The sequence below is a fragment of the Equus asinus genome, chromosome 5, assembly GCF_041296235.1.
Source record: "Equus asinus isolate D_3611 breed Donkey chromosome 5, EquAss-T2T_v2, whole genome shotgun sequence".
NCBI classification, from domain to species: Eukaryota; Metazoa; Chordata; class Mammalia; order Perissodactyla; family Equidae; genus Equus; species Equus asinus.
Window position 1 is genome coordinate 110754511 of NC_091794.1, and position 24948 is coordinate 110779458.

General features: G+C 54.6%; 1 protein-coding gene across 1 annotated transcript in view; it reads right to left on the reverse strand.

Annotated features, from left to right (window-relative positions):
• Positions 1–236: 236 nt before the first annotated feature.
• Positions 237–24948, reverse strand: part of AJAP1 (adherens junctions associated protein 1) — a 127326-nt gene continuing 102614 nt past the window's right edge. The window contains exons 3-6 of the mRNA XM_044769541.2: positions 13112–13199; positions 10460–10702; positions 8507–8637; positions 237–1363 (exon numbers count right to left, since the gene is read on the reverse strand). Of these exons, the coding sequence (XP_044625476.2) occupies positions 8565–8637; positions 10460–10702; positions 13112–13199 (404 nt within the window). The 3' untranslated portion in view covers positions 237–1363; positions 8507–8564. The remainder of the gene's footprint in view (positions 1364–8506; positions 8638–10459; positions 10703–13111; positions 13200–24948) is intronic.

Consider the following 24948-nt stretch of genomic DNA (forward strand, 5'->3'; position numbering starts at 1 on the left):
ACAAGAGACAGCATCTTTGCTACAGTCTCCCCCAAGATTCAAAGTCACTCTCCGGCTCAAGAAGGAGTGGGCAACCTCTGTCCACCACGGTGTGGGAGAGAAACGCAGATCATGCTAAGGCATGGCTCACGTGGGAGCAGGTGGGTCCTTTGCACATGGAATTTTGTCTCATTTTCAAATAAACTCAGGCCCTCGTAAATTTCTGAGTTCTGCTCTGACATACACACACACATTATAAGGATATATTTCTTTAATTTTTGAAGCTGGAAAATTTCTTTAATTCGGTCTATGCTTGTATAACACAAAGATGGCCAAGAATCCACCACCCACCCAATCTGAGGCTCAGGCCCCTATGTAAGCAGCCAGCTACGTAAATGTGCGCATGGCTGTTAGACAGCTTCTTCAAACAATTAAGTGAAAAAGATCATATTTATGTGTGTGTGTATATATATATATATATAGGTATGTATACAAAACCATGGCTTTCTTAATTCTGGACCAAGTAATAAAGCGCCCATCTGTCGCCACTCACCAAGTACCTAGCAGACACAGGACATGTCATTTAAGGGTCTCTTTGCATGGGTTGAGGCTGTTCCCCAGGATGGATGGCAATGGGATACCAGGTTACCGGAAAGAATATGCTCACTCGTGGAACTGCATTTCCAATATATGCATATCTATGCGTGTATGTGTCTGTGTGTGTGGGTTTGTGTGCGTGTGTGGTGTGTGAACTGCCAAAGTAGAAAACACCAGTTTATTCTGTTCGTACTAAGCATGTTAAATAAATCAGATTTTGTAACCGACAACAGATTTTTTTAAAAAGGAACATTGAAGATCTTCAAAAATTGCTACAGTACAAAAAAAGTGTGTGTGTGTGTCTGTGTGTATTTATATATTTATATATATATATTAACCAGAAATAGAGACTCTATCGGAAGAGATTCCCACCCCTGTTTTCTGTAAGTTTCTACGCGTGGTTCGCTTGGCTTCTGCTGTCACCAAGTCTTTCGGTCAGTACATGGCACATAATGGTATTATTGGCACAGGTTCAGAGTCGGAGGACAAACCCCAGGCTGCAGGTGCTTCCTTCCGTCCTTTCGCTTGGTCTTCTCTCCTCTCCGTCTCCAGGTCCGTTCTTGCATTTCTTGGTTCTGTTCTCCAAAGAAAACTCGGGAGAAGGCAGTGCCCCATAGGCATGAGCATTTTTATAAAAATATATTTGGCCTATAGCGTCCTGCTCTGTCAGTTCCCCACCGGCAAACAGAAGTGGTAGGTGCGGGGACCCTCCCCTTAGATAGTTTAGTTTTAGGTTTTGTGTTTTTATTTTTTTATTTTATTTTTTTACAGGTTCACCAACGGAATCCTGTGTGGAAAGAAAACAAGAAGAGATTAAGTGGCAGTGGACCCAGGGTGGGGTGAGTCTATGCAGCCTCTCTGAGCCACTCGCTCTGCTTCCCGGCCAGCGGACACCGAAGTGTCCTCAGAACACGAAGGATGCCGACTAGACCCAGCCACCAGGACCCGGTACACACGTGAGGAATCCCGGGGGCGTGAAGCGGCCCAGCCCTCGTGCTTACCACCGCCATCAGTGGAGGAGTTGTTTCTGCTGCCTGCACCAGAAGTGGGTGGGGGCTTCCCGAGAGGGGATGGGACCACCCTGCCGTTAACTCACGAGGGGCCACTGTACCCCCAGCCTGCCAATGACTGAATGCATCCAGCGCATGCTCGCTCCCCTCTCAGCTCCCCCCACCGAGGGCGGCAACGCCGTGGCTGCGTTCCTCGACTGCAGGCAGCAGTGGGGTCCATGTCAACCCCTTGTCATATCACTGAGGCCGGGACTCCAGAAAGACGAATGGATTTCATCAGAAAACCACCTCCCGCATCTCCCTAAGAGGTGATCTTGCTGAAGAGAGAAAGACCATGAATCACACGTGCATGCAGGCCAGGTCTGCTGGCTGCAAAGAAGGGGGTGGCTCTCACCCAGCCTGGGTGCCTGCCTCAGAAAGTGGGAGCCCCAAAGTCTTCCTGCCTCAGCGATAGACCCCAGAAGTCAGCATCCCCCAGAGAGTCAGAGAGCCACAGCCGGCCTGGGCACGGCCAGGTGAGTTGGAACGCATCATAGGCAAGCCCGGGGGCACTTTCGCTTGAAGCTGCATCCCTGTTACAAGGAGGGGGCATTGTTTCTCTCTGCTGTTGCTCAGAGCTCCCACCAGCACCCTGCAACTACAGGAAAGTAGGACCCTCAAACAGCATAAAGGGGATTGCCACTGCACCCTCATCTATGCAGCCAATACAAATTAGAAAGTGGGTCAGGGACCCAATGATGCCGCAGTGAAGATGGGAAGCACTCAGCTGGAGCTCTGACCTGTTCACGGCAGTTCCCAGACACGGCAGCCTGACTGGCCCCATCCCAGTCATCTTTGGAGCAGTTCAGAAATACAGATTCCTGGGCCCCACTCTGGAGACCCAGAATCACGTCCTCTGGGCGGGTGAATATGGGCTTCTACAAGCTCTCCAGGTGACTGATGACATGCCAGCCTCGGGCCCATTACGCTGTTCTTATCAACAGACCAGGGTATGGGGTTCTTTCGGCTGAGTGAAATAAGCCAGCTGGGTGATCCCCACCAGGACTGAGGGGCACACAGGTGGGGCGCCCTTCTGCGGGCTTCAGGATGGCACCGGCTCAGCACCGTCTCTGTTGTCCTCTCCAAGAGCCTTAGCACATGCAGGTCTATTCCCCCTGGAGTGGAGGGGGTGTGCCTGCTCCCTCTCTAGGACCCCTCCTGGTCTGGACAACAGAGGCAGGGCCCCGCTCATCACCTTACCCACTTGCCTTCTACCTTCAAATGCCACCTGTTTGGGCAACTCCAGGAGGCCTAAATAGAGCATCTACTCATCTCCCGTGGGGTCGCCCACTCTGCTGTGAGCAAGGGTGTCACCTCATCAGATGGGTGCTGGACTACTCAGGGTAGCTTTCCTCCAGCTGCATCCCGTCTCCGCCTACCTCCTGCGCTTTCTAGAATTGGGGGCGGGGGGCTGACAAAGTGAAGGAATTAAAACGAGAGAAGTGTCCGTCTTGCACGTCTACCTTCATTCTGATGTTTTGAAAGTTAAAAAATGCAGAGACAAATACCGTATGATCCCACTTCTATGAGGTCTCTGGAGGAGTCAAATTCAGAGACTGAGAGTAGAATGAGGGTCCAGGGGCTGGGGCCGGGGCGGGGAGTGAGAGTTTAAGGGCGACAGAGTTTCAGTTTGGGAAGAGGCAGCAGTTCTGGAGATGCATAGGGGTGATGATTGCACAACAAGGTGAATGTACTCGATGCCACTGACCTGTACACTTAAAAACGGGTAAAAGAGTAAACTTTATGTTATGTCTCTTTCACCACAATTTTAAAAATTAAAAAAATATATTAAAAAGGTATGGGGACACTAAAAGCTTGGCCCAGTGACTATCCACCCAGTTCTGGCAGCCTGGGACAGCCTCTGGTTTAAGCTGCCATCAGTCGTCCTCTCACTCTCAGATGGGTCCAGGGTTGGACCACTGGTTGTTGGCTGCCCGCCCTGACAAGGAAGGTTTCCTGCAGAAGGTTTCCTTGCCAGCGGCTACTTTCTGGTCCCTTATTCTGACCTTAACTAGACCGATCAAGGTGGGAGGCTGGCTTCTGCTCCTTCCCTCGGGCAGGCCTCTCCTGGGGGTTTTCCCAAATAGACCTTGTCCCACCACGTTCCTACTTCAACGTCTTCAGTGCTTCTGACTCGGCTCCTCGGACCCTTCCCGACCCGGTCCCACCTACCGTTCCCCTCATCCCTCTCTCTTCCTCTTCTTCTCCACTTTCCAGGCGGCACCCCAGCCTCCAATGGCAAGTCTCAGACCTCAGCTCCTTCAAGGTGCTGCTGACGGTCACCTCCCTGGGGAGGCCTTTGTGGACGCCCCTCTCTTCCTAACGTGTTCTCTATTCCGTTTCTGTCTATTGCAACATCCGGTTCTGTGGCTTCTCGGGCAGAGGATGAGCTGTGCTGGTGTTTATCTGGGCGTGTGTGTGTCACGTGCCACCCCAGGGGTCAAGGGGTGCCTGCCAGGTCCACCTTTGGTTCGCCCGGGTTCCAGCTCCGACTTGGCCCCAAGAGGGAAATCACCGCTGGATGAAGCTGAGAGAAGAGGCGTCCGCGTGGAAGTAGCCTTGTCCTCAGCCCCTGACAGTGACACCTGGGACGGCCTGCACGGCTGCCTGCAGGTGGACACTCAAGGGAGAGCCGCATGGAGAATTGACTGTCAGGCCACCTCGGGGTGGAGCCTCTTTCAAACCGATGGGCATCTGTCTCTACCCAGTGTCTCGGGATGACACAGACAGCCAGGGAGATGGCTCCAACCCTGCACCTTGAATTGCCAAGCTAAGAACAGGGCTGGCTTCCTGCAGAGGTGGATGGGTCCCCTGCAAGGGGCTCCTGCAAGGGCAGTGTCAGCCCGTCAGGCCAGGAGGAGGGTCTGAGGCCCCCAAGGGCACCTTCCAGGCCTGCCCCCCGTTCCTGCCAAAACTCTGCTGCTTGCACTCAGCCCAAGGTGCAGGGAGCTGGTGCTTTTCTGTTTCAGAGGCTCAGCACGTGAGCCTCTCGGCTGGGCACTGACCCGGCGAGGGGCCGGAGAGGGACGCGCGTCCCAGGCCACTTGGGAAAGACTGACAAGGTGAGTCCTCCACGTCTTGGCTGGAGAAGGACACGAGCAAGGACGTCCCCGACGAACAGGGGAAGCCTTGTGCCAGCGAGGGATCTGAGACATCGGGATCTGGGATAAACCCTGACTTTGGGGAAACTAGCGCCCTCTGCTGCCCAGAAGGGGCTTCTCAGCTCGCCCGGCCCCCTCCCGGCTCCAGACACACAGCGGGCCTTGGGCTTAATGATCAGCGTCTGCTTTTGCAAAACAAAGAGAACAGACAGACTACAGCAAGAGCTGCCTGGAGCGCTGTGCCTGCTAGTCAATTCCCCCACATCCCAAAAGGGCCGCTTCCCCCCAAAGTTTTCCTTGGTGCTGGTTCTCGGCTTAGAGAGAATGGTTTCCAGAAGGGTCTGGATGTTGCTTTGGAAAAAAGTGTTCCTTTGCATTTCAAAAGCTGGATCTTCTGTTAATGTATTTTTTAGAACAAAGCGGGAAGGCTCAGGTGTGGTTCTTGTTTTTTATTACTTACGTCTTCAGTGTGTTTTTGCAAATAATAATAACACATGATTTATTTCTCTCTTGCTTCAGATGCAAGAGCTTTTATTACTTTTCAGGCTCCCTTCGGAATGAAGTGGCCTTGGCAAATGGGAAGATCTGAACACTAATGAGGTTTTCTGAAGTTTACTTGTTACATGAAAAATGACAGGAAATTAGCCCAGAGCCAATGGCAGGCACATCCTGTGTCCAAGGTTCTTTCCCTGCCACGCCGGGGGAAGGGCAGCTGCTTCTGTCTCATCCAGAGCAAGCGAGCCCCTCCTTCGAGGTCTGAAGGAGGCAGGAGGGGGCTGGAATCTGTCGCAGAGACTGAATCTAGGGAGACAGTGACCGTCCGCCCAGGCCCGGGCGCCGGCATCCACACGTCCGGGCGTTGCTGACAACCGGCCTGCCAGGGAGCCAACTTGGCCCCGGTCGGGCCCCAGACGTGCATGTGGGATGGCATGGGCAGACAAGACGGCGTGGTCTCAAACTGCTCTGTCATCATTAAAAATGCAGCAGAGAGGCTTACCAGCTCCGCACGAGATAAATATCTCCACCGGCTCTTAACTCTTAATTAAATGATTTAGTATTAATTGCTATTTATTTAAGGGACAATAAGTACCTAGTCAATCTGCGTGATCTTCCGGGCCATTCTCCGCTCAATGCTCATGTCCAGACATTAATTGCAAAAATCAGGGATTCTTAGAATCCAAATGCTTTCCTCCCAGCGAGTGAGAAACAGTCTTTCAGACACGCAGCGAGGAATCTTTAAGCACTTTTCAAGGACGCTCAGGGCTGCTTGCACGGCCCTCCTGGTCCCCGTCTGTAGGAACAATAGACGGCTGGAGGGGGTCCTCGCTCTGTGGCTGCAGGCGTGGCGGCTGAGTGCGGCCGGAGTCAGTCCCCTCGGCTCTTCTCACCTCTGAAACGGCCTCCGTGCGACCCACAGCGAGGGGATCAGGCTCCTTGGACACAGAGGCGTCTCCTTCTGTGAATGGCAGTAGTCCTGAGAAAGCTCCTCAGGCGGCGTTAGGAAGTGGGGGCCGGGCAGCTTGAGAAGAACGTGTCCCTCCCAAGGCCCATCCAGGGGTGCCCACATGGTGCATCCTTCCCTGGGGGTGGCACACGGGGAGAGCCCGTCAACGCTCTTTCTGGGACGCCTTTGGTGCCCCGTGTTGCCAGAAGGAGAGAACTCGACTAATGAGATGAGCAGGTTTTCTGGAGCAGAGGAGTAAAAACAGCACTGTTTTCCCACTTTGACTTTTTTAAAGTCAGGGCTGGAGATCCCCGCTCCCATGTGGATGAGGAGGCTCTTGGGCCAGGCTTTTGGGAGCTCAGGAGCTGACCACTCAGCTGCACGGCTCCTTGCCCCGCAGAATCAGGCTGACTGTCCCGGGGATGTCAATTTAGTTGGAAAGACCGACTTCACCTCCCACCACCCAACTCTCTTCCCACGCAGGGCCGGGCTGGCGGTGAACGGGACACAGAGGCACTGCAGAGGGTCCGCAAGGGGTGCTTGCTCTCTGATGGGTGGGCAGAGCCAGGAGGCTTGGGGGATCCGGCCCCGCCGCTTACAACCTGACTGACCTCAGGCAAGCCACTTAACCACCCTGTGCCTCTGTTTCCCCCTACGTAAGACGGGATTTGTGGGAGAACTGCAGGAGCTCGTAGATGTACACAGTGCTCCAATGAGCTGCCGTCTGAATGCCCACATTAGGGGACTGTCCCCCCGGCGGGTCTGCCTGGAGCAGGAAGTGTGGCTGCCTCCAGGCCTGTGGGCCCCCAGCTCCTGGAGGAAGGGGTGGAGCACTTTGATACGCAGGGCCAGCATCTCCCAGGTCAATGTTTTACGCTTTTATGCATTTTTGAAATCCTAACGAAGATGCTGGCAACCACCTGGCCCAGCCCTGCAGAGGCTTCACCAGGCAGGCAGGAACTCCACTGCTAATAAGCAAGCTCCCCGTTGCTAGCCTGGTTGGTTGGAACTCAGAAGCGAGCTCCACCCGTGGCCTTAATGAGGTGAGTCACATCGAGGCAGACAAAGGCAGAAGCTTTTGAAGGATGGGCCATGCCCAGCGCATCTGGCCTTGAATGGTTGAGGACAGACTGCCTCTCGCCCGCCTCGCCTGCACAGTCTCAGCAAAGACCTTTTGGGGGGCTTGCTTTCCATTCTAATCTAATTACGTCTCTTTGTTCTTTGGCTGAACATCATGCTAAGCAGATCATTTTGGCTTCAGGGTGGGCAGTAATGGATGGAATTAGGAACTGACCGCTTCATTCCTACTTCTGAGGGCAGTTGGCCCCCAGCTCAACGGCGCGGGCTGAGTCCTCAGAGGTCCCGTGTGCTGCCCGCCTGCCCGGGCCCCCACTCCACTCTGAAGGCGGCCTTGTCCATTCAGTTCCCCATTTCAGAAGGTGAGCAAACTAAGGAAAAATACTTTCAAATATCAATATCCCAACCTAGAAGTTGGGTTCCCATCTCATGGAAGAGATCTGACGTCACGTTGAAAAGGAATATCTGGGGGGAAAAAGACGCTCTCTGTGGATGAGCAAAATGCGGACCCTCAGAAAACCTAGCACTGAAAAGTAAAACAAAGACAGAACCCTGGGTGGCATCTACTGACTGTGCACACAGAACGTGCAGCCACGGGGGCGAAATGCTCCCCCCAGCAGCCGGGCGTTTGGAGAAGAAAGCAATTTAATGTCAGCATTAAAGTTAATATCATTGAAAGCAAACCAAATGTTCCTATCCAGCAGAGCGTGGAAAATTCATCCTGCCTTCGTACCGGTCCCTGGCTTCAAATTAGTAGATGTCTCAAGTCTTCACTTCCTTTCTTTATCATTTTCCTTCTTATCTCCTATTTTTATGTTTCAAAATTGTGTTTTAATTCTGCCTGGCGCCCTTCCTTCGATGTGCAGGCACGTGGCGGCAGTGTGACGCTGGCCCACTTGGCCGCTGAGGCATCTCTTCGCGTTGAGGGAAATGAGAGCTGTGATAGCAGCTCATTCAGGAACTGATCCTCCCTACCCCACAGGCCACGCCCGCCCTTCCTCGAGGATGGGCCAGCGCTGACAGCATCAGCCCTGGTGCCGAGTCGGGCTTGTGGGCGTCTGTTACTCCCCTCCCGGGACCTGGGGCATGTCTAACAGGTGCAGCAGAGAGACCACAAGCCCAGCCCTCCAAGTGGGGAAACGCCGGTGGAATGCCACCCGCCACAGTGAGAAGGGCTCCTGGTTACCCCACAGTGGAGACGGGTGGGGAAGGTGAGGCAGAGGGAAAGACCAACCATGTCCAAAAAGAGAGATACGTACCATAAAATAGACACATGGCGTCTGCCCTGCCCCAGGAGGTAAAAAAGACTTCGGCCAGTCAGCAGGAGATCTCAAACCATTTCTCAGACACAAAGGCCACAGGAATAAGATGCCGATCAGAAGAAGAGGGTCTGCAGCAAGAAGAAAAACAGGCTCGCACGTGCTGGCGTAACACGGCCGGGCAGGCCGAGTCAGGCTGCAGCAGAAAACTGGCTTTTGAGCAGAAAAGAACCCAGGAAGTCCATGCCCGGCTTGGACCCACTGGCCTGTGGCAGGAAGGGCCCCTCTGCCTCCCTGTGGCCGGCCATGCTCACTTCCCCGCCTCCCAGAGGCCTTGGAGGACGCAGCCTGAGGGATCCGTGCACAGGAGGAGTCTGGCGCCAAGGCAGGAAGGCTGGTGCTCCAGTACATGGTGGCATCTCCAGATTTTAGTTTTTGAATTCGTGGGAGAAGCACAAAGCCCCGTGTCTCTGCCTGAGAGAGCAGGAGTTCCACCCACGTTCTCACTTAGAGGCAGGGCCTGAGCCCTGAAACAGCTGCCCTGTATTTTGTCACCTTTGAGACTAAGCTTCCATTTCCCAAGGCCAGGGGGAGCCAACAGGGCAGTACCTTCCGCCAACAAGCAAGAACCGGTTCCGCCCAATGTACCGAGCCAGGGCGGAGGAGCGCCAGCCATGCCCGTCCTGCACGTGGACAGGGCTCTCATGCCACCCAGGACATAGGGGCGGAGAGTGGGACAGAGAGGAACAATGACCCCTCCACAGCTCCCAAGGCTGAAGCCCTGGTTCGCCAGGATTCACACCCAAACCGACACACACATTCAGTGGAATGGTTTGAAAATCCTTTTGCCAATTCTCTGTGAACTCGGCCTTCTGGAAGGCTGGGATGCAACCAATGTGCTCCCCAAATGCTGCTGAGTGAAAGGAAAGTAGTTTGTTTAGAAGGATGGTTCTGAGGTTTCTGCTGTCCATTCTCCTCCTCCGGGAAGGGAGCCTCTCAGACAGAGAAGACGGCAGCGTCCAGCGTGGAGATGGGAGAATAGGAGTGGCTAGAAGTAATTGAAGGAGCATTCGCTCTTCTCGTGGGCAGGACGGACACATTAAGCGCGGGCACTGTGGCTACAGGCGGCCCTCACTACCAGGGCTCTGCCTCCCCTGATGAGCAAGTAAACCAGGGGCCAGCGAGCCGGTGACCCTGCGTCCCCTCGACCATGGTTCCGGGGACCCTTCTGGGCACCCCAGGCAGTGTCCCCGGCTGCGGGTCCTGCTGCTGACAGACGGCCCTTCAAGGCAGCCTGGTTCCTACTCATTTCTTCCTAAGCTTTTTAAGTTGTTGGAGAATTTTTTTTTTTTACTTTACAAAATGATGCATGAATGCATGCTCACTTAAAAAAATAGCTTATTGATGTTTTAATCTAATTCCGGATAAACCTTCAGAAGCTGACTCAAGGGTTTCTTCAATATTCCCAGGGATGGTCTTAGGGCCATGGCTTCTCTGAGAGATTACACATGATTAATAAAAAAGAGCATTTAATAACCAGGAGTCTGGTTGATATTTGATAGTTTTGCTAGATTTGCTGCTGACATTTTATTGATGGGGTTCAGAGATGCTGACCGGGGAGCCATCCATCAGGGTTTGTTGATATTTAGGAGGCCCGGTACAGCAGAGCTGGCTGCACCATGACGCCGGTCTCGCCAGGTGGCACTGAGTGCTGGGGAACGCGTTGTGTCCACTATCCAAGCGAACGCTGGCTGCCGCCGCCTTCTCTCTCTGGGGGGAGAAACACCTGTGCATGTCTACCCTGCCCCTCTTGTTTCGCCAAATTGCCTTCCTGCACTTGCTCAGGCCCTTAAAGAGATGGGAAGGATGCCTCACATGGATCAACAGCCCCCGTGACAATGCGGTGCCACCAGCGGTTTGCAGCGGCCGGGGCTGGCCCAAGCATGAGCTTACCGGTTCCCATTAAACGTGGATTTGTACTCCCCCGTTGGGTGCAGCGTCTCGTCGGTGTACACGGGCACGGATGCCCGGACACACTCGTGCGAGCACTGCAGGGTCTCGTTATAGGCCGTGAAGATGTCCAGGCTGCTGGGCACCCGGGCGGGGGTGAAGTCCGTCAGGTTCTGGCAGCTTTCCTCCTGCTGGTTGATTTTCCGCTGGTGGCTGTTCCTACGAGTGTTCCCGCTTTGGGCACAGCTGGAAGACACACAAGTCGGGGTGGGGTGGGGGGTGGGGGCGGGCAGATGCTGAAGCCCGCCCGGGAACATGACTCCAGCGCTAAACGGTGGAACCTTCGTCTCCAGGCGTTAATTATACATCATTTAATATTAAATGGTAATTCCCAGCCTCTTCAGAAAGATCAACCCCAATCAAGCAATCAGCTCTTTTTTTTAAATAAGATTTAAATTTTAAATGTTGTCATTATTGCAAGGAGGATTATGAAGTGAGCAGTTGAGCTGTGTTACCCCAGAGCTGAGGCCTTGTCTGGCCAAAGAAGGTCAGCTGGACAGTGATGCTGACTCGGTTTCCCCAGGAACACCTTGATGGGATCAACGCTGCTGGTGCTCATGGGGAAGCCCTTGAGTACAAGCTGGGGTGGCCCGACTGTTCATTTTGGAGCAGACTACTTCACTATCTTTGGGGAGAGTTGGGAAGTTGAGAGCCCGTGTGCTCAGCCCCTCCCCTGCCCACAAGTTGGAAACGACGTGGGATTGTCTGTCCTTCCCCTCCAATCTGGTCTATGGAGAGAACCATCCAGAGTGTCCCATGGACATCTGCTTCCATGTCCCATTCCTCTGGACCACGAAGGCTTCCAGACGTCCCCAAGGACACACATTGGAATCCCACCCTTCTCAGCCAAGGGATTTGATGGAGCAGACAATCAATGAGCCCTCCCCACCCCGGATGTCACTTCTGGCAAGTTCACAGGGACAGGCGGGAGACCCATCCCCACGGAGGGTGACAGCTGGGAGGAAATTTGGGGAGCCCAGGGAACCTTATCAGGGCACTGGGCACCTGGTCCCCTTCTCCTCTCCCCAACTCTGTGCTCAGAGCCGATGCAGAATGAGGGTGCTGCAAGGGGTGGAGGGGCCTGAGCCTGTGTCCCCAGAAGTCGTGGACATGCCCCTGCCTTGTCTTCCCAATGAGAGGAATCCCGACTGCTGGTGTGGAAGCCCCACCCCATAAATGAGGGTGAATGAATGAAAAAGTCAGGGGATCCCCAAGGTCATGGAACCCACTCATCCACCCTCTGCACTGTCTCCCTCGAGGGGCTGTAAACCCAAATGTGTGGGAAAACCAAGGGGAAGCTGGCCCGCTTTCCATGGTGGGTCACAAAGTCCGCTGTCTCCTTGGGAGAGGGGGCTTTTCCTTCATCAAGATGCTCGACGAGGGGTCAGCCCGGCGGTGTAGTGGTTAGGTCTGTGCTCTGTTTCGGCGGCCTGGGGTTCTCGGGTTTGGATCCCAGGCACAGACCTACACACCACTCATCAAGCCATGCTATACAAAGTAGAGGAAGATTGGCACACATGTTAGCTCAGGGCCAATCTTCCTCACCAAAAGAAGAAGAAGACGAAGAAGAAGATGCTCGATGGGATTGTCCTGCCATGCGTCCACACGGTCCAGAGCTCTGGAGTGCTCCTCCAGCTGGCCAGCTCCTGCCTAAGTGGCCCCCTGTGAACTGAGTCTCGTCCTCGTCATCTGTCCCAGAAAATGCCCTGGGTCTCAGGCTTGCTGGCCATCAGGTGGCAGCTCCAGTCCTTGCCAGTTCGGTGGGAGGTCTCTTTGGGGTTTTGCCACCCCCGACACCCATCGGCCCTGTCTGATTTCTGTCACACCTGCAGGCAGCAGGGCATCCTTTGGGTCTATTGCTCCACGAGGGAGCTCAAGCTCTGATGAAAGGAGCCACATCTGCTGGAGGAGTGGCTGCCCGCAGACGGGGCCCTCTGTGGCGTGTGAGCAGCAGGTCACCCCGCAGCTCCCCGAGCTTCCCAGGGGTGAGCAGGTGTGTACACCCAGCAAGCCCAACCTCAAAGTAGGCCAATTTTCAGGAGGAAATAGGCAAAGACAGGCCGCCTGGAGCAAAGCAGTAACCTAGTTCGGCAAACACAGAGCGGCCGCGAGAGGGACGATGGATACAAGGAGGCTGGCCGAGCACCGGCCGCGGGGACAGCCTGGGACAGCAAGGGGCGGGCATGGACCAGTCCAGGCGGCTGGTATGAAACACAGAAAAAGAGTCGTGCACCGGATGGGTGATGCCCAAAGGTCGCACCTGGATCCAGAGACAGGCTTTGGAGACAGGAACCTGCTGCCTGAGGAACTGTCAGGAAGCCCGGGCTCGCTCGAGTTCTGCAGGGAAAGCCCCAGTGGGGGCTACACCCCAGGGCAGTTGTCAGGGAGCCTGGCGCCCGTGGTGGCCAAGCTTCCCCAGGGCCTAGGTGGGTGGGCTGTGCCGCGGCAGAAGGGGCCGCTGGAGTCCCTGGCCCAAATGGAAAAACCCTTCCCTGGGCTGTGAGCGGCCAGGTTGGGTTTGATCCTTCTGTGCACGCTTCCCCACGGATGCCCACAGCCCCCCATTTCCAGGCCAGAGGAGCCGAGGATCCTTACCAGTTTTTTAAGACAAGAGTTGTAATCAGGGCAGCTATGACCATGATGAGGGAGACGGTGATGGTGATAATCTGATGGACAGCCAAACCTGGGAACAGAGAAAGGGAGAGGGGAGCTGTGAAACCAGGGCCGCGAGATGAAGGAGCCCAGGCACGGGATGGGCAGGCGGGGGCACGGACCACACGGGAAGATGGACAGAGGGGACGAGACACGTGTTCCTGTCAACCTGGACGTGCACGCGCCAGGTCCCGTCACTTGCAGTCTGCAGCCGCCCCCGCAAGGGGCCGTGTGGGGTGGCTGCCTGGGACCAGGACAGGCTCTCGGGTCTCTCCTGCCCCACATCACATCCTGGCAGGGGCTGTGGGCACCGGGGCTGCTCTCACCCGCAGTCTCAGAAGGGAGGCCCCAGCCCAGCCTCTCTCACTCCGCGAGCCATGACCCCGTGGGAGGCTGTCCTTTCTGCACGAGCCCCTCACCTGGCACAGGTAAGCTCTGGCTGAGGCATCCCCAGTGCCGGTCACCCCATCTTTCTCTCCTCGCACCCTGGGTAAGCCTGCTCCTCCATTCTAAGCACCAGCGCAGCTGGTTTGCGAGTGGGAGCCAGGTTTGGCCGGACCCAGGAGGAGCCAGGATGGCCCCGGACTTCTTGGAAAGATGAGGGAGCGGGACACATGTGCTGACAGCCTTGCAGACGCAGGCACTTGGATCACTGGGAAACAGCCTCTCTTTCCAGAGTTTTCTGTAAGAAGTTCACTGCCTGATGAGGTTCCAGGGAATAAAAGTTCCAGGTCCAGTGGCTGATGCTTCCTGAAGGCCCAGAGGAGCATCGGCGGTCTGGCCTCGCCGCCCGGTCCTTGCTCTGTGTGCGTATGCGTGATGGTGGTACAGAGGCAGCAGAAACAATAGGACAGGGACAGAAGGACCAGCCACTCCAGAAACAGGGCAGCCAGAGCCCCAGCTGAGCTGTCTGTGAACCCCACACATGGGCAGCCGGGGACAGGAACTCTCTCCCGTACTCTCCCTCTGCCCCCCGCCCCCTGCACCACCTCCCAGCAGCCACAGACACGGGGGGGGGGAGGAAAGGCAGGCTGGCAGCAGCTCCCACCTCCAGCCCCCCATGTTCCTCCTGACGAGACATCTGTCACATCTTTCCTGGGACACGGACTCTAAGGGCCCCTGCCGGCGGACTCCACTGGTCAGTTAGGACCATTGGGAAGGTCCAGAGATCTGGCCCAGCCTTCCTGCTGTCAGCGAGAGCCACACCCAAGGGGCCGGGCGATGGAGGCTGTGAGGGGCTGCGCCTCACCCCACAGAAGTGCCGATCCCCGCTGGAGCACCGGTCCCCCTCCACGCCTGGCTCCCCATCCAGATGCCCATTTGCAGAGACCCACCCATCACACCTGAGGGGTCCTGGGGCGAGAGCACGCCGCACGTGTTCCCCTGTGGAGGGCTTCAGACGGAAAGAGTTTTCTGGCGGCCTCCCAAGGACACAGTCTCGCAAACAGATGTTACCTCTCTACTGACGAGGAGCCTCGTGGGGGGAATTCTAACAAACGATGCAAAGTTGGTGAGGCCAGAAAGCAAGCTTTCCCTTCCTGTTCGCCTCTCTTCCGAGCTGTTTCTCGTTCTCACGAGGGAATCTCATCCTGAGCCCACAGGATGAGCACCACCAGGAGAACTGGGGCGCATACACGGACGTCGTGGGCCTCCCTTCATTCGTTCTTCCATCCTTTGATTCCAGAACCATTTATTGAGCACCTGCTGAGTGCCAGGCAGTGACAGTTTTGACCAATTCAGCTGTGGTGCCACCCTCAGCAAACAGCTGCTCTGGTGCCATTTTTTAAAGGGGCAGCACTCACTGCTGGTTCTGGCCAACGGTTTGCTATTCAGTTGCGCCCAATTGGCGGCATCTGCTAGAAACTTCTAGGCCAGATTTCCTTCTCCTTTAGGACTGCCAAATCGGCTTGCCAATGGAGTTGAAAGCTAGCTGTGCCACAGGGGCCACCCTCAATCTCACCAACAATGGAGGGCCCACCAGCCTCAGTAATCCCTGTTTATTCACCAGCTTCCCAGAGACCCAACTCAGACTTTGTTGGCAGAGGGAGGTTGAAAAGGATGTCTAGTTTAATGAACAACCAGGGAGGATGGCTGCTCAGTCTCCCCTCACCCTCCATCCTGTGTCTGTGCTTCCTTTGATGAGAAGGATGCTGGTGACGATGGTGGTGATGATGATGATGGTGATGATGGTGATAATGGTGACGATGATGCTGATGGTGATGAGGATGGTGATGACGATGATAGTGATGAAGATAATCATAGCATGCTCAACAAGTGGTAGCAATCGTCAGGTGTGTATTATCCCATTTACGCCTGCCAACAACTCTCAAAGGCAGATACTGTCTTTTGTCATCATTAACGGAAGTGAGAACTCTGGGCAGGTTTATGTAAACTCCTTGGGTCAGCAAGACCTGTGGGCTCCAAGGCCACCCTAAGAGCAGTAGTGTTGTACGATTCCAAGCTCGAACTTTATTCGTCTAAGTTTTGGCTTTGACCTACCTGCCTCACTGCTTCTGAGGCAGAGGCTGGCCCCTCTCCCCTCTATGTTCCTGGGGGAGAACAAGCTTCTAAATCATGGAGGCAGGTGCCTGAGCCCCACCACCTCCTCAGGGACAGAGCCCTCGGGGAGCACCGCGGGCCCATGCCCAAAGCCCCTCAGCCCTCTCTAGGCAGGTCACACCCCAATCTCCATGGCAAGAACTAAACCTTGGTTTCTTGCGCTAAATCTGCCATCTTCTGGGTCAGGAGAATTCAACAGCTGAGGGGTGGGTAATGTCAAAGAGCACAGTGAGTGGGAGGGAGCCAACAGGAGTGTGGGGACCTGTTCACCTACGGGGCTATGCCCTGCTACAGGCACTGAGCGGCCCCCTGCAACAGCAGAGCACTCTCGTCCATTCCCTGGCCTCGGCAGGGCCAGAGGAGGCCCAAGGTTTGACCTTTCCTCTTCTTACTAAGGGGATTCTTCTGTGGGGTGAACATATGCAGCGGCCAAACCCCTTGGAAGGGAAGAGTCCGTGACCAGCTGTGGCTCAGATGGCTCATTCCCTCCCATTCCCCCTGCGGGTGAGGACAGGAAAGCACTGACTCTCTTCTGATGGATCAAAGAAACTGAGGCCCTGAGGGGAAAACAGCAGCTCAAGGGAGCCCTCACCGACGACTCAAGAATAGAAGCCCACACCTTTGCCCGAGGTCCTCAGGAGTCTCTGAGCCCCTTAAGAAAAGGCAAACCTCCATCATCCTTACAGCCACCCCTCCCTGCCATGCACGGCCTGACACAGCGCCTTACAACAGCAGCTGTGGGACTCACTGAGTCTACATCTGAAAAGCAGAGAATAAAAACCAGGGAAGAGTCAGAAAGGGAACAGCATAACCCCAATGTTTGCCCTGTGTTGGAGGCCCTTCTCCTGCCTTCTGCGTGAGTTTCTCTGTAGGACTTGCCAAATCAACAATTGGAGGAAACGGTATGTGGGTTCATAACCAACTAAGATCATCTGGGCAGAAATACAATAGTATAACGACTACGCTTTCTGGAAAGACTTCTCTACCCCAGGCACCTTGCTAAGTCTTCACACACGTGATCAATTTAACACATCGCCCATCTGCAGTTTCGCACCTGCCTGATACTCAAAGGAGTAAAATGACTTTCCCATAGTCATTCGGCAGAGCCAGGGTCAAGGGCAATTCTCTGCTCTGGAGTCCTGGTGAAAACCAAATATCTAAGTCCAAATCGAACACATCTGTGGCCACTTCCTGGCAATAAAATTGGTTAGAGGTAACAGCTCACTACTCCTCACATACTTGGCTTGCAAAGCAACTGGCCTTGTGCTTCGCCGCCTGGCCTGTGGCTCTTGATGGGCCGCTGGGCTCCAGTGTAAGGAATCAATGGCTACCAGTGGACCCCACAGGCCCCACGCTTCTGACAGGTGGTAAGAACGATGTTTGTAGGAAGCAGGTTGGAAGATGGAAAATCCATAAGGATGCTTCACCATTTCCTGTCCTCAAGGGGTCAGCTACTAAGAAGAGAGCAGAACAAGACGCAAGAAGTTGCGCAGCATTTCTGTCCTGGCATCTAGTCCTCCCCAAATGCCAGGAGTCATTTCCCCACCTGTGTAAGACCCTTAAGTCTTCGCATGGATCCTGGGCAGGCAAAGCTTGCCCTAAAGGTCCATATAGTAAATATTTTAGGTTTTGGGGGGAGCACGGTCTCTGTCACCGTTTCTCAACGCTGCCGTGATAGCGCAAGAGCAGCCACGGACAGTATGCAAACAAATGGCTGTGTTCTAATAAATCTTTATTTATATAAACAGACAGAGGTCAGATTTGGCTCATGGGCTACAGTTTGAGGACACCTGATTTGGGTGAATAATTGAAGGTGGCTGGGCTTACAAATTAAATAAAAGGATGCATCATTTCGAATGGCTAGTTAAAGCTGGGACTCAGACCACAATCCTTTGGTTCTGAACGCTAGAACCTTCACACTCCATCTTCAAAGGTTTACCGTCTTTCGAGATTTTCACTGGCCGCTGACAAGGTGATTTCAAAGACAGACACAGCTACTATCTTATCAAGTTGGGCCATAAAACCCAGCAGCGGGCAGCTTCGCCCCACTGGGTTTGTTCACGTGAAGTCGACACGAGGACAGATCACTTTGTGTGACGGTACCCCTTAAGAGCTCAATTAGAAAGGATTCTTGCTTTTTGGAAACTGAATCTCAGGGAGAATTTTACCCATTTGCTCCTTCCAGTGACGCTCAGAAATCTTTCAGCCATGTATCTCTCAATTTTCTCCATGAAGGTTGACAAGAAACCGCATCTTGCAAAAGACAAGGCCGTGGAGATCCTGCAATCACTGTGGTGACGGTCCATGGACAGCGCTGCCTGCCCCATGCAAAGGACCCCGTTCTTAGGAGGACATCTCCCCAGCTGCTCTCCATCCTTACTAATTTCTCTTAGCAATCACACCTTAAATCACGTTCCCTCGGGTCAACCTCTGGTGGTCACTAAGTAATGCAGGCAGGACCATCTGTCCCATAAACCCCACTGACCCTGGGCAAGGCCATCCTCCAACAGGGTCTCTGCTAGCTGCCAGGTGGACCGTGATTGGGTTGATCATGATGTCACCTTAAGGGAACATACACTTCATACCCCCAAGAAAGGGGAAAACAACAAACAAAACTTTCTCCCCTCCACTTCCAAGGTCAATATCAAATCCATCTTCAAACTCTTTGCAATTCAGACAAGGCCCCAGAGTGCGGAGCATGCTGTGCGGGGACTCTTGCCTCCCTTTCCTGACAGGTGTTATTGTTCCTGCTAATTTAGGGGTTCTTTCTGCTCCTGGTAATTGCCACTGTATACTAATGCGCTAGGAATCAGCTGCCATCCAGATAATGAAAAATTATACCCGGAATAATGGATGGGGACAGATGGATTACCAAGCTCTGCATCAATCAATAGTGCTTTTATGGTTATATTTGTGGTGGTTTGTAATAAGATCAGGCCCCGAAGATTGATGTGGAAGTTGGTAATCCATCTCCGGGTCTGGACGAATTTCCTATTAAACGAAACGTGGGCCGTTGTCCATTGCAAAAACAACCCCATCGAGGGCCTTCTTTTCTAGCCCTTGAGAGGAGTGAGTGGCACACCTGGCTGGGACGCTTGGGTGAAGGCAGGAACAATGGCCCTGGAATTCACCGAAGCAAAGGCACGACGTTTTTGTGTTTACAGCAGCTCATCTCACAATGCAGGGATCCCATGTGCCTGCGCTGTAGGAACAAAGACTCAGCGGCCAGTGGATCCAAGGATGTGCGTCTTCAGGGGGTTGACAGGTGAGAGGTGACAATGGGTGTTCAAAGTGGCAACTCTGTTGCAAAGAAACCGTTCCTTTTCCACAAAGGCTGCAGAACGATGACTCCTCAGTTCGCCCTTGACAAACAGCCTCTGGAACGTGGTGACGCTCACACTGTCCCCTGGGACAGGCAAGAGGCCAGTCGACGTTCCTGAGCAGGTTTATCCTGCAGGGTTTATGCCGAGGTTTAGGCTTGTTCTGAGGCAGTAGGCCACCTTGGGGGTGGGGGCAGGATGCTGAGGAAAATTCACCTTCTAAAACTGGGATGTTCACAGACAAATAAGGCCACCAGCTTTGGTGGCAGGGGCACAAAGCCATACCATTTCCTGAGTGACCCTACAGAGCGTTCCATGGGGTGACTCATGGAGGAGCTTGAGCGAGGCCCATTGAGACAAGGCTCCTCTCACTGGAAATCCCTCCAGCTCAGGGCAGGATCATCCACAGAGAGCACAGAACACCACCGGGGAAACGGCTGTGCTGATGTCTCACAGGACTCGGCTTTGTCCCCACTACACGGTGAAAGTGAGTCCTCAAGGAATCACCCCAAAAGGACCTCAGAGTCAGGTGGCAGCAGTGGTCCTCACCCTGGACATCCAGCCATGTGTGGAGACATTTCTGACTGTCACACAGAAGGTGGGGTGATTCTATTGGCATCTGAGGGTGGGGGCCAATGATGCTGGCAGGATCCTGCAATGCACAGGATGACCCCATAAGAAAGAATGATCCAGCCCAAAATGTCAGTGGTCCTGAGGTTGTCATGGGAGGCTAATGGGAGAAATGCATGAACATCAAGAATTGGGCATCTGAGTCTCAAGCCCACGTCACACCATCTGAATTGATTCACTGGGACACCATCAGTGTGGAAGCCTGTGGTTAGCGAGTCAGAAATGTCCCTTGATCACACCCCATGTGGCCACACAGTGAGAAATGTGGTCTTTTCCCCCCATGTGCCCTCCTCTCCCTCCAGCCCTTCCTCAGGGATAGCACAGGCGGGCTGGGAGGGGCCTGCAGGCCTGATTCCGGCTGTTGGAGAGTCAGTCCACATCATGAACTGATGTTCATCCTACTGGGAGCGGGCGCCACATGTCCTTCCAAGTGAACTAGTTCACGCACAGCTCACCACAACCCCACGACATGGGCACAAAGATGCCCCCGTTGCCACAGGGAGGTTAAGGGGGTTTCTCGAGGTTACACGGTGCAAGACCACCCTCAGGTTGAATAATTCCCTGGAAGGACCCACAGAATTGAAGAAAGCTGTTACACTGCAGTCACGGCTTATTACAGGGAAAGGATACAGACTCAAGTCAGCAACGGGAAGAGGCACGTGGGGCAGAGTCCAGGAGAAACCAAGCGTGGGCTTGTAGCCATCCTCTCCCAGGGAGGAATGTCACAGCACCAGCTCCTCCCAGTTATGACAGTGACCACACGCCCAAGTGTCACCAGCCAGGAGCTCCCTGAGCCTGGGTGTCCAGTCTTTGGTGGGGCTCCATCAGGTGGACATAGTCGACCTCCTGCGTGGCTGGTCTTAGTCTCCCACCCCTTTAGAGGTAGAGCTGACATCCTATAGTCCAAGGCCCCCAGGTAAACAAAGACATTCTTATCAGGCAGGATCTTTCCAGGGCTTAGAGGTGACCTCCAGGAGCTGAAGTCAAGGACATTTCTTTGAGCAAGGTTGACTATTTACTGCACATACAGCTAAGACCCAGCAAACAGGGGACTCAGATCCAAGAAGCCTTGCTCTGGGGCCCGTGCCTTTAGTGTCTCCCCTGAACAACCTGTTGGAGCACAGTGGCCCCTTCTCCATAGGTGGATGGTCAGTGGCCGTGGCGCCACAGTCCAGGGAGCACCTGGGGATCGTGATACAAACCCTGCTGGCTGGGCCTTCCAAAGGGACTTGCCCTTGGACTCATATCCCCTGACGTTAGGCTCAGCTAAAGCTGTCCCATCCCTGGGTTGACCACATTGCAGAGCAAATCCCTTGGACAAGGAAACTTTCTTTGCACTTGGAGACTCCTCTGAATTTGAGAGCACGGAGCCACGGGCGGGGAGGCAGAGGGAGCCTAGGGGCTGAAACAGTCACACGGTCACACAGCAGCCAGATCCAGACTCCAACCAAAGCATCCATCTACCTCCACTTCTCAGCATCATCTCTCGACCACAGCTCAGCTTGCTCAGCGGCAAGCACTGCCCTTTCAGACCTGGGTGGGACGTGGTGGGCAGAGAGCTTGGGAAACTCCACGCCCTGGGTCGAATTGTGACCCCCTACAAATTCATGTGTTGAAGTCCTAGCCCCCCAGTACCTCAGAATGTGACTTGATTTGGAAAGAGGGTAGTTGCAGATGTAATGGGTTGAGTTAAGATAAGGTTGTACTGGGAGCAGGGCGGGCCTCAAATCCAAAATGACTGGTGTCCTTCCAAAAAGGAGACATTTGGGGACAGATAGGCACACAGGAAGAAGACTGGTGTGAGGCTGCCACCAGCCAAGGAACCACCAAAAGCCAGCAGAGTGGCCTGGAGCATCCTCTGCAGAGCTTGCGGACACCTCGATCTTCGGCTTCCGGCCTCCAGACTGTGAGCCAGTAAATTGCGCTGTTTACACTGTGGTACGCGGTCATGGCAGCCGTGGAAGCCAACTCTCCCTCGGAGCTGGAATGCCTTCTGAAGGCTCGGGTGCCTGGGGGTATCAGTGAGAGGCAAAGGGGCCCATGCCCTTGCTGTGTATTCACAACATCATGATCCGCTTCACAGCTGACTCCAGAGCCACCATCTCAACTGCACACTCTGTGGGCCCTGCGACAGATGACACCAGGACCTGGGCGTCCAGCCCCCGGACAAGTGACTTGGTTTCTCTGTAGCGGATTGGCCGGTGCCCCCCAGAATTCATGTCCACCTGGAATCTTATTGGCAAATAGAGTCTTCACAAATTTAATCAATTACCTAAGGACCTTGAGAAGAAATCATCCTAGATTCAAGGTGGGCCCTCGATCCAACAGCTGGTGTCCTTGTAAGAGACAGAAGAGGAGCGGACACAGACACAGGGAAGAAATCCACATGAAGGTGGAGGCACAGATGGAGCCACGCGGCCACAAGCCAAAGATTGCCGGTGGCCCCCAGAAGCCAGGAAAGGCTGGAAGGATCCTCCCCTGGGCCTCTGGAGGGAGGTGAGGCTGCCGACAGCTTGATTTTGGCTTCTGGCCTCCTGAACTGGGAGAGAACACATTTCAGTTGTTTTAAGCCACTTGGTTTGTGGTAATTTGTCACGGCAGCCCCAGGAAATTAATACACCCACTTTGCCTCAGTTTCCTCATTTGCAAAAAGATGGAGGGAGGATTTCTGCAGAGGATGCAGCCGCATGGATGGCCGCACGCCCGGGGCACAGGAAGCCCCCGTGAGTGCAGTTTCTTCTCCTGTGTGGCACTCGGGCTGGGCCTGTGCAGCCCCGCTCCTCTCTGCCCACGCCAGCAAATCCTCCAGAGATGCTGGTAAATGCAGATCCTGAGTCGGCAGCCTTCCCTCCGAGGGGCCGAGATTCTGTGTCTCTCCGCTCTTTGGGTTGAGGTCAGAAACCTAGGGCCCTCGGGCCACATGCAGCCAGATTTTGTAAATAAGTTATTGGCACATGGCCACGTCTATTCACTTACACATCAGCCAAGCCTGCCTTTATGCTACAACCGCAGGGTTGAGACCTGAAAGCCTAAAATGTTTGCTGTCTGGTCCTTTAAGGAAAAGTTTGGGGTCTTGCCCTAGAGGATGCCCGAGCATCCCAGGGTGGGCACTGTTGTGTGGCACTGGCTGGGGCACGAGTGGGCAGCTGGGAGGAGCGAGGGCTGACCCTCCATGACCCTGCCCACCCACTCTTCTCATGGACCTCTCCCACCGTGTGGTCATATGGATCCGGAAAGTGAAGCCTGCAAAGTCACCCTTGTGGAAAGCAGCGGAGGCTTTATACACATTTCTGAACTGCATTTCACGGCTCTGAGAGTGGGTTACACACGGAAGCCAGGACCCATCCATCCATCGGGTCCCTCAGACTCACAGTCGGTGGGCAGCAGAGACGGGGATGCTGAATCAGGTCCCAGGAAATGTGCCTCCGAGCCTTGGACCTGGCCGCCCCAGGCGTGGAGATCAGACCTGCTCATTTACAGGCAGCATCGTTTCCGAGCAGGAGGCCAGTCCCGTGGGACATGCAAAGCCCCCCCCAGAGACAGGACAGGACTCTACACTTCAGAGCATGAGCATCGGGGCTTCTTAAGCCTGCCCCTGCCTCCTCCTCCCCCTGTTTTCCCCATTTCCTCCCAGGACTCTCGGGCACACGCACACGCATGCACACACGCAGGCACACACGCAGGCATACTGAACTTACTGCTCATCACTGAAGAACAGAAGCAGCTGATATTCAGCTCCGAGCTCAGGAGCCAACATGGAAATGACCCATTTCTTTCTCTTAACTCCCAATAGCATTTGAATATTTCAACAAAGGATGACAGGCTGAGAAGGAATGTGCTGGGGGAAGCCAGCATCGCTCCTTGCTAACAAGAGAGGTCAGGGGGGCTGGGAAGGGACACCCACGTGGCACCTATGAGCAGCGCTTCAGAGGGCAGAGGTTCCTTCTGCTATCAAAGCAGCTCGGTCCACGGAGCTGGGCCTGGCAGCCGGGGCTCTGGGTCCCATGTGTCAGCTGCAGAGCCTGTGACCGGATTACTCACCAGCAGCCCCAGCACCCACCATCTCGACGGAGTCTATATTTAGCCCATCAAATGGTGAATGGATCAAACCTCCAAGCAAGTGGCGAGGCTCTCCCCCACAAAGCCTGGCTGCTCTCCCTCGGAGCCATCCTTGCCACGTGACCTCGACAGTCCTGTTCTGCAGATGATGCTCCTGGCGCTGCCATGGTACTCCAGGTCCAACGCTGGCACACAGTAGGTGTGCGGGGGCTGGAGGCTTTCACCCTGCGTATCATTACAGCCAAGTCTGGGCAGACGCTCAGCCACCTTCCCGGAGCGAGACAGTAAGGGCACGGCCCGCAGCAGACTCTTGGTAAACATGTTCTAAACAGACGGGGGGACCAATGTCTCGTCTGTCTCAGAAAGCCCCAGGATGCTCAGAGCACCACGGCCCACTCCCACGCAGTGTCAGTCCCAGGGGTCTTAGTCTCACTAATTTTCATTTGAGGCTCTCTAAAAAGATATTCCCTGTGCCCCATCACCTACCTGAAGTAGACAGACGAGAGACTAAACCATAAGACATTTACCTCCCTGTGGTCTGCGTCCTTGTCACCTACTTATTTTCAGTGATGTTTCAGCGTATTGACCGTGGCCCCAGATGGATACGCCCACCTAGAGGCTCCATCCAAGAGCAGGGCATTTGGGCACGACCTCCACCATCTACAGGCAGAGACCAGGCGAAGGATGGAGCAAGCAGATCTTGGATGCTGGGCAAGCACGAGAGGGGCACTCAGATCAAGTCGAGCAAGAAGACCCCTTGCTGTTGGTGTGTCACAGACAAAGACAAGATCGTGCGGCAGAAACAAACGTAACAACGGACTCGATCACACTTGAAGCCGGTTCTACTTGCATTCTGACCTCCGCTCTGTAACTTGGAGCTGCCTCCCTTCAGAATCGCTCAGAAGGTCGCAGGCGCAGCACAGGCAGCCTCTAGCCCAGCACAGAGCGGCCCACCATCGCTGCTCCTGTCCTGGGGTCTTGGGTAGAGGAAAGAGCAGTGTCTGGGACTCGGCCCTGAGAACCTGATCTCCGATGGAAGCTGCACCCGGACCCCTGGACCCACAAGGGTCCCTTGCAAGAACGCCTTCTGCGTCAGGCTGCCCGGAAGGAGCTATGCTGCTTGACGACGGTGCTGCACGCCCTTCACCAGAGGGAGACAGGGTAGGGCCATGTCTCTGTGCTGGGCCTGTAGGGCCACAGACGGCCACGCCA